At 38.8% G+C, this 11,330-nt stretch overlaps 1 protein-coding gene across 4 annotated transcripts; it reads left to right on the top strand.

Annotated features, from left to right (window-relative positions):
• Positions 1–501: 501 nt before the first annotated feature.
• Positions 502–6,578, top strand: LOC110755798 (transferases/nucleotidyltransferase). 4 transcript variants are annotated; one of them, XM_021957081.2, is made up of 13 exons: positions 502–694; positions 891–986; positions 1,166–1,243; positions 2,486–2,566; positions 2,651–2,870; positions 2,949–3,007; positions 4,712–4,761; positions 4,859–4,955; positions 5,035–5,295; positions 5,408–5,500; positions 5,658–5,762; positions 5,921–6,037; positions 6,136–6,578. In XM_021957081.2, the coding sequence occupies exons 1-13, from the start codon at positions 629–631 to the stop codon at positions 6,205–6,207; spliced, it is 1,395 nt and encodes a 464-aa protein (XP_021812773.1). In that variant the 5' UTR covers positions 502–628; the 3' UTR covers positions 6,208–6,578. The 4 variants fall into 4 exon arrangements, with proteins under 4 accessions (XP_021812773.1, XP_021812772.1, XP_021812775.1 ...); XM_021957080.2 differs by having other exon boundaries at positions 2,946–3,007; XM_021957083.2 differs by having other exon boundaries at positions 503–694; positions 4,859–4,946.
• Positions 6,579–11,330: the final 4,752 nt, after the last annotated feature.

Below are 11,330 nucleotides of genomic sequence, written 5' to 3'. Positions count from 1 at the left end.
ATTTAGAGATTGGTATGCATTATCCAAGTATCAACTTAGAGGTATATTACCTATAAAGCACAATTATTTTCTCATCTACCTTTCTTTTCTTATTTTCATAACAATTAAAAAAAAAAAAATTGTTTTGGACTGAAATAGTAACGGAATTTTGTTAGACCAAAAAATAATAGTCAAATTGGTAAAATGATTTCCAGTACCTTGTTGTATTCGTGACTCATTAATTTTTTTTTTGGTGAAAGTTAAGACCCAGGTTTGTCATGACCTAAAATCTCTAAGGAGAAACATGTATTTATCATGACCTAAAATATACTATATAATTATCAAAATCCACAACTTTTGTATTTCGCTCATAAATGATGACTGCTTAATTTCACATAGACTTTTGTAAAGTTGTTGAAAGTCAGGACTAAATACATCCAAAGTTTTATTTAATTTTAAATTTGAATAATTTTATAGACTCCATTAAAATCCATTAAACTTTTAATTGTGAGTAGTCTTGTAAGTGACACCGTAAAACAGAATAATACGAGCAGTAAAGCCACGCTCTCCTTCCCAATTTCTCAGCTTCAGAGACAGAAACGCAAGAAAACCTTAAACCCCCCTTCTCTCTCTCTCTCTCTCTGCTCCGATGGATTTCCAAGTGGTCGTCTTAGCTGGTGGCACCTCAAAGAACCTTGTCCCTCTCGTCTCCAAGGTCCTGAAACTTTTTTCCACTTGATTTCCCGGAAAGATACTATCTCAGTTCGATTTATTTATGTCCCTTTCTCTCCAATTTTCCCACCAGCCAAACACTCGGTTCCTATTTCTACAATCATTACTGTTTCCTCTTCTTCTTTTTCCTATTACTTTACTGTTTATTTTTGATGATTTCTACTCTTTTATAATGACAGGAGGTTCCAAAAGCTCTGCTTCCTGTGGGGAATCGTCCGGTTATCTCGTACGTTCTGGAGCTCTTAGAACTCAGCAACCTTAAGGATCTCATTGTTGTAGGATTTCTTCTTCTTTCTCTCTCTAACCGTTTCATTTCTCTGCTTATGCTCTCTGTTTCATTGCTCATGGCGGTTTTCATGGGTTAAGATAGTTTGTGTGATGTCAAGTTTTCGTCTTTCCAGCAGCAACCAAACAGCGCTCCTTATTGATTTTGCGTTGTGTATATTCATTCTAGGTGGTTGAAGGGCAGGATGCGGCTGTACGCGTTGGCAGTTGGATTTCAGGGGCTTATGTTGATCGTTTACATGTTGAGGTACTTACCCAACTTTGAAATTTATGTTACTTTATTTTGTTTCTTTTTAAATGCTATGTTGTTGTTGTAGTAGTAGTTGTAGTTTTTTTTGTTTCGGATTAATGGATCAAATACAATTTGTACATAAGAGAACACTTAATGTCTAACAATTAGAAAAGCTAGTCTTGGAGTCCTTGTGTAAGTTTTTGGAAATGTGTCAAAAACTGAATGATCTTTTGGCACATATGTTGTGATGGCTCTTTTTGGGTAGTTTTGGGGGAGAGAAATAGAATGGTATTTATTTCATGATGCTTGGGTTAAGAAAGTGGATCACTTGTGGGAGAGGGTCTGTGTTGGGCATCCTTATGAGCTTCAATATCTACAGAGCTCAAGGACTTTTTTTTGTTTTTATTTTTATATTTCTTCTGATTGGATGCATTTTTTTATATGTTGCTGTTCTTTGGCGGATGTAATTATTCTTAGCTGTTGATTAGTAGACTTTTTATGTCAGCCCACCTTGTCCTCTGCTATCTACTCTTTCATTTTTTTTTTTTCTTTCTATGAAGTGAAAAAATGATTCTTATCAATAACACATCAAAAAAAAAAAAAAAAAAAAAAAGGAATCTTGGGTCTCATACAGTGATCCGATTGATGAAAAGGAAAGGATTAATCAAATACTATCGATTCTGACTCAGAGTAATTATTTATCCATGTGATTTTGGGTATCTCTACTTACTGGAACAGGGAGTTACTTGTGGAAGAATGGTTCCGCACAATCTCAATCTCTCTGTATGCCATCATGTAATTGTCTGGTATCTATATTGTCCTTTTCTGCGCTGAGTAATCTAGGGCTCCAAATGACTAAAATTCTGATTGAGGGTCTAAGTTTGCGAGGCTGTATCTGTACTGATTATTCTAGTTATTGAATTTGAAATTTGATTTTTGGTTAGTTTTGTTACTGTTTGGAAAAAAAGGCAATTGTATAAGTAATTGAATTTGTTATTTGGCGTGGTAGCCTTTGCATGTAAATTGGCAATTCCCTGTGTTTTCAAAATTATTTCTATGGCTTCATTATCTGTGAAGCTGGATGCACATCCCTTGCATTATTGCATTTTGTTTGCCTGTGCATGTAAACTGAGTTTGTCAGTATATAAAGTCATTAGTCATGATGATACTGAGCAGTCCTTTTCATTAACTCCACTCATAGGTCCTTTACCTAAGTTTTTCACCTAGAGAAGCATTGCATAATTCTGTATACTGCAGGTTGCAGCAGTCCCTGAGGATGTTGGAACAGCTGGTGCACTGCGGGCCATTGCACACCACCTGACTGCAAAAGACATTTTGGTTAGCATCTAGATATCCTTTTTAGTATTTTGACTTCTTAAAAGTTTTTTCTTACATAGTATTCAACTGTTTGTGTGTGTGCAGGTTGTGAGTGGTGATATTGTCTCTGATGTTCCTCCTGGTGCAGTAGCTGCTGCTCATAGACGTCATGATGCAGTAGTAACTGCAATGCTTTGCTCTGCTCCTGTAAGTGGACCTTCAGAATCAGGATCTTCTGTTGGAAAAGATAAAGCCAAAAAACCTGGACACTACAATATCATTGGGCTGGATCCCACAAAGCAGTTTTTAGTGTACATAGCAACCGGTTAGATCATTTACTTTTCCTTTTATTTAGCATGCAGCCTTACATGTTCCTCATTTAGCTTCTTTCGGTTCTTAGTAGGAGCAGAACTTGGAAAAGATATTCGAATTCAGAAGAGCATACTCCGCGCAGTTGGCCAGGTAATTGGTTTCCCTCTGTGGATTGTCTTGTTTCTTTCGGTAGACTAGACAACAATTACTTGGCTGGTGAACTTCAATGGGCATAAGCTTAATGCGCCCACATAACTTTGTAAAGCTATTCTCTCATCTTGGACATCATCATATAAAAAATTATGGGTTATTGATTTACTTCATGCTTATCATCACCACTACATTGAAACTTCTGTTACGGATTTGATTAATTCTTTTCAGGATGGCATTCCAGCTTTCTAACGATAGGGGTGTTACAGTTTGTCCCCCAAATCTTTTCTTCTTTCAGTTTACCCTCTTGATTATGCTTGTCTGTTAATCTGGGGTCTCCCCCCAATGAAAATCTCTGTTTTAAAAAAAATGATGGGTTGCTGTCCAGTTCCATCCAAGACTCTGTTAAATAAGGTCATTTTCCGTGGGTATGAACCCTTTATTAAGGGAAGTTTGGTCATTCTTTTCCAATTTTATTTATTTCCCTTTTCATATCTCTTCTCACTCTTTTTTCTTCACTGCAAACTCTCTCTCTGCCATTGACTCTCCTACATTTGTTCTCTCTCTCTCTCTCTCTCTCTCTCTCTCTCTCTCTCTTCCCTTTTTCTGCTTGTTCTTGCTTGGGTTAATGGGATTTAGGGATTGGCATTTCGCTGGGTTTGGGTCACTTTGGGTATTGGACGGCTGGGATGACTTTTATGGGTGGTTGGTGGGGGGTGGGTTGTGGTGTTTTATTTGGCTGTGGGTGCTGGGTAAATGTCCAATGATTTGGTTTGGCTGTTGATTTGCGGCTGGGTTTTGTTTGATATTGATGGTGTTTAAGGAGATTACAATATGGAGTAATTTGATGAGCTTGTTTACTGGACTTAAAATTTATTTTCCTGATTTTGTTTGGTTATGGCTTGGTTTCTTTGGGTATTTTAATATTGCACAAGTTTGTACAAATTTTGTAATGGTTTGGTTAGCTTAGTGGATTCTCTGTGGTATTGGGTTTGGTTTGCAAGTTGTGTGGGAAATATGAATATTTTGTTTAAGCCTAGATTCTGCCTCTTATCTAGCACATGCTCAATAAAATGTCCCAACAAGAGCAATAGCCATGGAAATCATGAAATATTTAGCTATTGTGGAGTTGGTTATAAAGCTTGTGAAATGTACTCTGAGTTGGGTACTCCGATGGTTGGGTATTCAAAGTTAGTGGTTGATATGTCAGTTGTGTTTCTTTTATATGTTAGTTTCAGCTGGGTACTCCAACTGAATTGAATTCAGTTTTTCCTATGACTCTTGGAGCTTTTTGGTTGATCAAGTTACAATAAAGGGTTGCATATTTGGGAATGGGGCGGGGAAAGAAGAGTGGACACGGAAAGAAGAAGGGAGCCAGAAGAGAGAAGAGGCAGGGGAAGTGAGAAAAATACCCTTGAAAAAGAGGTCACATGGCGCATTTAACAGAAGAGTGAATGGAACTGGACAGAGACCCTACAGTGCATAATCTATAGGGCAAACATTTTTTTAGGGGGCAAATGATAACACCTCAGTTCAAGGGGCATTGCTGTAATTTCCGTACTTTATTTTTTGTTGCTATGTATATTTCTTCGAAGCAATGGAAATTTTTATTAAGTTAAGAATTGTCAATTCAAATGTCATTTAACCTTGATATAAGGTTTTATAGGTTTCTGCATATTCTTACACTTCTTTTTTTCTGTGTAGATGGAAATTCGATCTGATCTCATGGATGCTCATTTATATGCATTCAAGAGGTTATAACTCCTTTCTTTTTGCTTATAAATAATGCTTGTTTCATGCACAAATTGTTCTTTTTACATGCTTACAATATATACTTTTATTCCCTCCTAGGTCTGTTCTGCAGGAAGTTTTGGATCAAAAGGATACATTTCAGAGTTTAAAGCAGGATGTATTGCCTTATCTTGTTCGCTGCCAGCTGGTTAGTCCAGTGAGTTTCCTTATTAGATTCCTTTAGGATACTGGCCCTTCTAAAACATCTGACTAGTTCATATTTCTTTGTATTAAAGAGTTCAGAAGTGTTGTTAAATGGTGCACCACAAACAGAAGAAAACGGAAATGAGAAGGCCAGTTCTCAGAACAACCAATTAATGCTATCTCAAATCCTGGCTAATTCATCCACTCCAAGTTTCCATGAGCTCTATGCCCTAGGTCCTAATGGCACTACTCCTGTTCGAAGAACCCATAAATGCTGTGTTTATATTGCTGGAAAGAGCAAATACTGTGTGCGTTTAAATTCCATTCAAGCATTCAGTGACATTAATCGAGATGTGAGTTTAAGAGCTTTAAGTTGGGCATTTCCTATGATAATCATCTGTTCTACATTTTCATTCTGTGCAACCTTTTGGCATGTCCACATGCTGAATTCTGAATTCCTGCCAGGTCATAGGAGACGCTAGCCATTTGTCAGGGTATGCCTTCTCTGCACAAAATAACATCATTCATCCATCAGCAGAACTTGGATCAAAAACAACTGTAAGTCAGTATGTACATTTCAAAACAATGGATTGCCAAATTAGCATTAGATCTTGTCGACCTTTCGGACAATTTTGGGAAAGTTTAGGTCACTGCGCTGGGTGACTTCATTTTAAGGTTATTATGGTACTCATCAGCTGGTGGGACTTTGTTTTAGGTCGGACCACATTGCATGCTTGGGGAAGGTTCACAAATGGGTGACAAATGTAGTGTTAAGCGATCTGTTATTGGCCGTCACTGCCGGATAGGTTCTAATGTGAAGGTAAGGTGATTTGTTTATCTTTAAAGGTCGGAATTAAAAATAAATAAAAAAGTGTATCTAGCTTTTTTATATCTTCTCTGTGTCTTTCTGATTAATTACAATGACAGATATCTGGAGCTCAGATAAATTTATCAAATTTTAATGTCTAACATCTGCAGGTTGTGAATTCAGTTGTTATGAATCATGTTACCATCGGCGATGGCTGTTCGATCCAAAATTCAATTATTTGCAGCAATGTACAGCTCCAAGATCGCGTTGTACTAAAAGATTGTCAAGTAAGCATACTTTCTTTTGGATCTCTCTCCTTGCCTCTCTTCCCCTTCTGTCCCATGCAGCGGCTGGTATCTCATTATTATGTTAGTTTGCCTTCCAGGTTGGTGCAGGTTTTGTGGTTACTGCTGGTAGTGAGTGCAAAGGGGAGGCATTGGCTAAGAAAGAGAAATGAGCGAAAGGGAGTCCGTGGCCACGAAATGATAGTGGGAAAGTTTTAGTTTCTGTCTTGTGCTTCAATAGATTTTTTTGATTGGTGGCAATGAGCACAAAGTGAAATGGGAAAGATAATCTCCGAGTGTAGCTTTTCGTCCCCATCTGCCTTTTGATTTTATTGGTTCTCTCGTATCTAATCAAAGCATTTCCAATATATGTTGTCAATTTAGAGAATAGGTAGAGGACTAGCATCAGTTTTGTCAAATAGTTTCCTCGTATCTAAGTTATTATCTCAATGAGTTGTCAGGAGAAAGCCTTCTTGTATTCGCAATGATTGTTTTTTGTATTTGTAATACAAAAATCTAATATGGACTCTTCTGGTTTACACAATGGGGGTTTCGCTGCTTGATATGTTTATTATGTTTTGGAGTAATGCTATTTGGACACACAACATTGACACGCTTAGTGACACCCGCTGATGTGTCAATGTATCATTTGGTCTTCTTTTCTCCTCGTTTTCTGTTCAGCGAATGATACATTGACACATCAGCGGGTGTCAACTAAGTGTGTCAATGTTGTGTGTCCAAATAGCATTACTCTTATCTAAATTAGGTAAAATTGAATTATTATCTACCACAATAGTAAACTTTCTATTGAGTTTAAACCAAAAGCTCCTTTTTTTATTTTTAGCTCTAATTATTAAAACAAATGAAAAAAATGGAGTCCGGGTAGTTTTAGGAAAGACTTCAATGGGAATGCTTGTAGTGACTTCAATTCATGCTCAACGCTATTCATGTTCACTTTGATTATGGAGCACCTTCTGGTGTACGCACAAGGGGGGTGTTACACCAGGCAACAAAACATAAGAGTAATGCTATTTGGACACACAATAGAAAGTTTACTATTGTGGTAGATAATAATTCAATTTTACCTAATTTAGATAAGGTCAATGACTTAAATATAGCACCTAATTTTACAATAATGTAATTAAAAAACCTTAAAATTAGACACATTGTCACTCCTATATTTTAACAAATTCATTTAAAGTCAATCACATTATGTCACATGTCTAAATCGGCCATCGCATTAAAACCTCATCCTTGTCACTAGCTTGGTTGTATGTCAAGCTAATATCTCAACCGTCTCATGGTAGAGCAGATTGCATTTGAGGAGGTGAGAAGAATTTTGGGAAGTCTTCAGCTATTTGTTTATTATTTTGCTGGAATTCTCTCTCTCTTCATTTTCCCCATCCTCTTCCTCTTTGCACATAAACTGCTCTACACCTCTCTCTCTTTTCTTTGACACTTTCAGAAAATCCTATCATTCTCTCATCTTAAGAGTAGGTAAGAACTTCAATAGTTGATGTCACTCAAACACCTAATCACTCATTAAGTCATCCCTTCATAACTTGAGCACATGTGATTGGGTTGAAAGGAAGCAAGAAGGAGCTTTGGGTTTAATTTGCTATTTGGTGTTACTTGCTGCAGTTTTTAAACTTCTGAGTTAGGGTAATAATTTGTTATTATTTTGATTCTAATTTAGTAATACATTTTTTACCTTATATATATGTATTATACCTAGTTTTTATGATGATTGTGCTTTGTATGAAGTTTCTGAAAACCGTGGTGTTGGTTTGTGTTTTATGAGCACAAGTGCAATCTGGTTTTGATCAAAGAAAGTACTTCAAAGACTTATCTCTTTGAAGGGTTTTGAGCTATACATATATGTAATTGAGTGAACTTATGTCTTGGGAGGAAAAAGAGTTTTGGAGAAAGGGGTTTTCTGAACTATTGTGACCTTTAAAGTGTTTTAAAAAGGTTAGACCAAGGAAAGAAATTTTGGGATATGATTGTTACTATAGTGCTTGTGCATTCTATTTGCCTATTTGCTGTTTGAGCGTGTTATATGCTAAGTTTCATTGAGTTTTTATTTCAATTTTGCAATTTTGCAATTCATTCATTTAGGTGTTTTCTTATAAGTATGTTTTAATGTGATCAAAAGCCAACTCCAATCACCTAATATTAGCAAGTAATGACTGTTTGTTCAAATATCTCACGGGGAGAATATTCGCGTGAAGATCCTTCACCTTTTGAACTTCCTTATCTCTCTTCTTCGATTCCTATAAAATTAAACAGGAGTACCACACCTGGGGGGGTGTTGGCCAAAGGCCCTTCGATGCCTAAGTTAGTTCGATTGGATCTTTGAGAAATAATAGCCAAAAAAGGGTACGGAGTTTTCTCTCACGGGGAGAGCTGGGTGGCCGAAGTTGTGTGTGGTGCCACTTGGCCGTGTGCTAGAGACGAGAGTGGTGAAGCGGCGGCTAGGGATACTGTTGGCTAGGAGAGAGAGAGAGAGAGAGAGAGAGAGAGAGAGAGGAATTTAGAATTACCTTGTGCATTGAATGTGGCCATTTATTAGGGCTCTAGCCATCTAGGGTTTTTCAGAGAATATCATCCTATTTGGAAGGTAGATATTCTTTCCCCAGAATGTAGAGATTGAGTCAATTAAGGATTTGATTGGGATCAAATCACTAATTGATGATGATCTCTTCAAAATAGGATAATCCTAAATTGGTGATATTATCTTATAATTGGTGATTATATTTCCAAATAAAGATAATATCCCTATTTTTAGTATCAATTAATTGGCCAAATAAATAGGCGCAATTAATTGACCTAGAAAATATTCTTTTTCTCCATGTGGCACCTCATGATTGGAAGCCAAAATATTTGCTCCCACAAATGCCCCTCAGCTTTTGCATGGCACTTGTGAGGCATGTAGGAGATGAAAAATACTCTTCAGATTTTTCAACTGCATCTGTGCTTTCTTCTTTGAGTTGGACTCCTTTTGCAAATTGGGCTCCCAATTGGAGTAGGCTTTTGACTTTTCTTGGAGTTGGGCTCCCAATGGGAATAGGCTTGTGATTCCTCCTTGACCTAGGATATCCAACCTTTATAAATACAAGGCTTCTCTTCACTCTTCTTCAAATTGCAAACTTATCTTCACTACTTCCTAGCTTGAGAGAGATCTTGGAGAATTGTAGTGCTTGATAAAGAGACGAGTCGCCGTATACCCCTAGGTAAGTCGAATGTAATTTTTTCTTCTTCTTTTCTTTTTCGCAGTGAGGATTGGTCAAGTGGGCTCGGTCGGTTGTTGTCGTGATAGTTACGGCGGCTGCCAGGGCCTTCTTCCCGCCCTTTTTTTTTTCTTTCGCTTGCGGCGAGGCTGGTAGGCCTGGCAGCACGACCTACGACCTACGAGCGATGGGGAAGTGCTTGGGCTGCGTTGCGGCTCGGGCCTAGACTTGCGCAGAGGCTTGCTTCTTCTAGCGCAATTTGGGCTTCACATGCTTTTTCCTTCTTTTTTTTTCGCTGTGTTGCTCCGTGGGTTTGTCGTTGCGGCTCTGTGGCTCAGGCTTTCCACTTGAGCATCTCTGTGGCTTGCCTTGCGGCTTAGGTCGCAAGGCCAATCCACAAGTTCTTTTTTTCTCGTAATATCTGACATGTATTTTGACTTGCAAAAATTTCTTTTCGTCTTGCAATTGTCCAGCCATCATGTCTTCTGAGGACGGTAGCCGATCACCAAGCTCACAAGTACCTTTGTACCTATGGGGAGGTTCCAAAGTGCACAAGAAGAGATTTGTGGCTAATTTACATCGCATTACGTCTGAAGCTCAGTTCCATAAGTGGGGTGTCACCTATGCTTTTGCCATACCTAAGCTGGCAGAGTCTTCGACCGATGATGCGCCTTGTGTGGATGCGAATGATCTAGATGCTAGGATTATCACATTTCGTCCCTTCTATTTCTCATTGGGCTTCACATTCCTATTGTCAAAAAATTTCATGAAAGTGTTCTGCGCTATAGAGTGTGCTCCAAGTCAATGTACTCCAAACGTCTACCGAGTGATCATGTGCTTTGAGAATCTGAGCTGTTTCTTCAAGCTGGACCAGACGGTGCGAGAGTTCTTCAACTTCTTCGAAGTGAGGCACTACGAGAAGTATGCTCAAGTCTGTGTGTGCAAAGCCAAGCTGTTTGAAAGCTTCAGCTAAGGAGATCATGAATGGCATGAATGGCATGCTAATGTGCTAGAGGTTAATAAACAATGGGAAAGTGAGGTTGGCAATGGTCCACTTGTTCCCATCACCTACTACGATGGTAGGCCATACTTCTGTTGATCTGCTTCTTTTTCTATTTGAATTATTTGATGTGTGACTAATTGACTTCTGTCTTCTGCTTGTAGAGAATTATATCTACAAGAAATTGGATCTTAGGTCGGACATGGTTAAGGTTCGCTAGGCTCTGAACATCCCTGCGAGGTTTTACAAATGGCGTTGCCTATTGAGCGAGTATCGGAACTGAGCTAGTGGTCTGCCCCCTGCCCAGGATGTTGAGAGATGGAAGCATAATGGTCTAGATTCAGATGATCTGCCTACCAAACAGGAGCAGTGCTTGGCCAAGCCCCTTCGAAGAGGAAGGCCGACACCAAGTCCTCAAAAGAAGAAGCTGTAACTTTGCGGGCAAGGGATATGTCTCCGCTGAGAAAGAAGCCAAGACTTCCTTCTGTTGTGGTCAAATCTACTTCGAAAGAGGTCCCATCGGCTGAGAACACTCAAGTAAGGACTGCTCCTTAGTCATCTGCCAGGGTAAAGCACCTTGTTGGCGCGGATAGTAGAAAGATTAGTGGCATACGAAATGTTCGGGACATTCCGCTCAAATCTCCAACTGATAAGCTCAAAAACTGCAATCTACCCTGTAAAGAGGTCCGTTCTCGAACCAGTTCACCTACCGAAAGGCAAAGAGATGCTGATATTCCTCTCCGAAGTTCAAGTCGCTTGCATTGGTCAAGGGATGAGGATCGAACTGGGAGGATTGCTCGTCCGCCTAACCATTGCGATCCAGCTGTTGAGTGTTGAGCCACGAGCAATCAAATATGGAGCTGATTCGACGTCGATGATTCTTTTGGAGTAGAGGATAACGGCAACTAAGAAGGCTAAAGAGTTATATGGTCTGGTGAAAGGTTCTTTGGGAGTGTGAACGACTGATCCCAAAGCCAATAAGTCCAACCCTACAAGGGATGCTTGTGTGTCTAATCTACTCAAGATGAACTTCATGTCGAGCCCGTCTGCTTGTGTCAAGTTGGTT

The sequence above is a fragment of the Prunus avium genome, chromosome 4 (assembly GCF_965620075.1).
Source record: "Prunus avium chromosome 4, drPruAviu1.hap1.1, whole genome shotgun sequence".
Classification (NCBI taxonomy): Eukaryota; Viridiplantae; Streptophyta; class Magnoliopsida; order Rosales; family Rosaceae; genus Prunus; species Prunus avium.
This window is presented reverse-complemented; position numbering and strand designations above follow the sequence as displayed.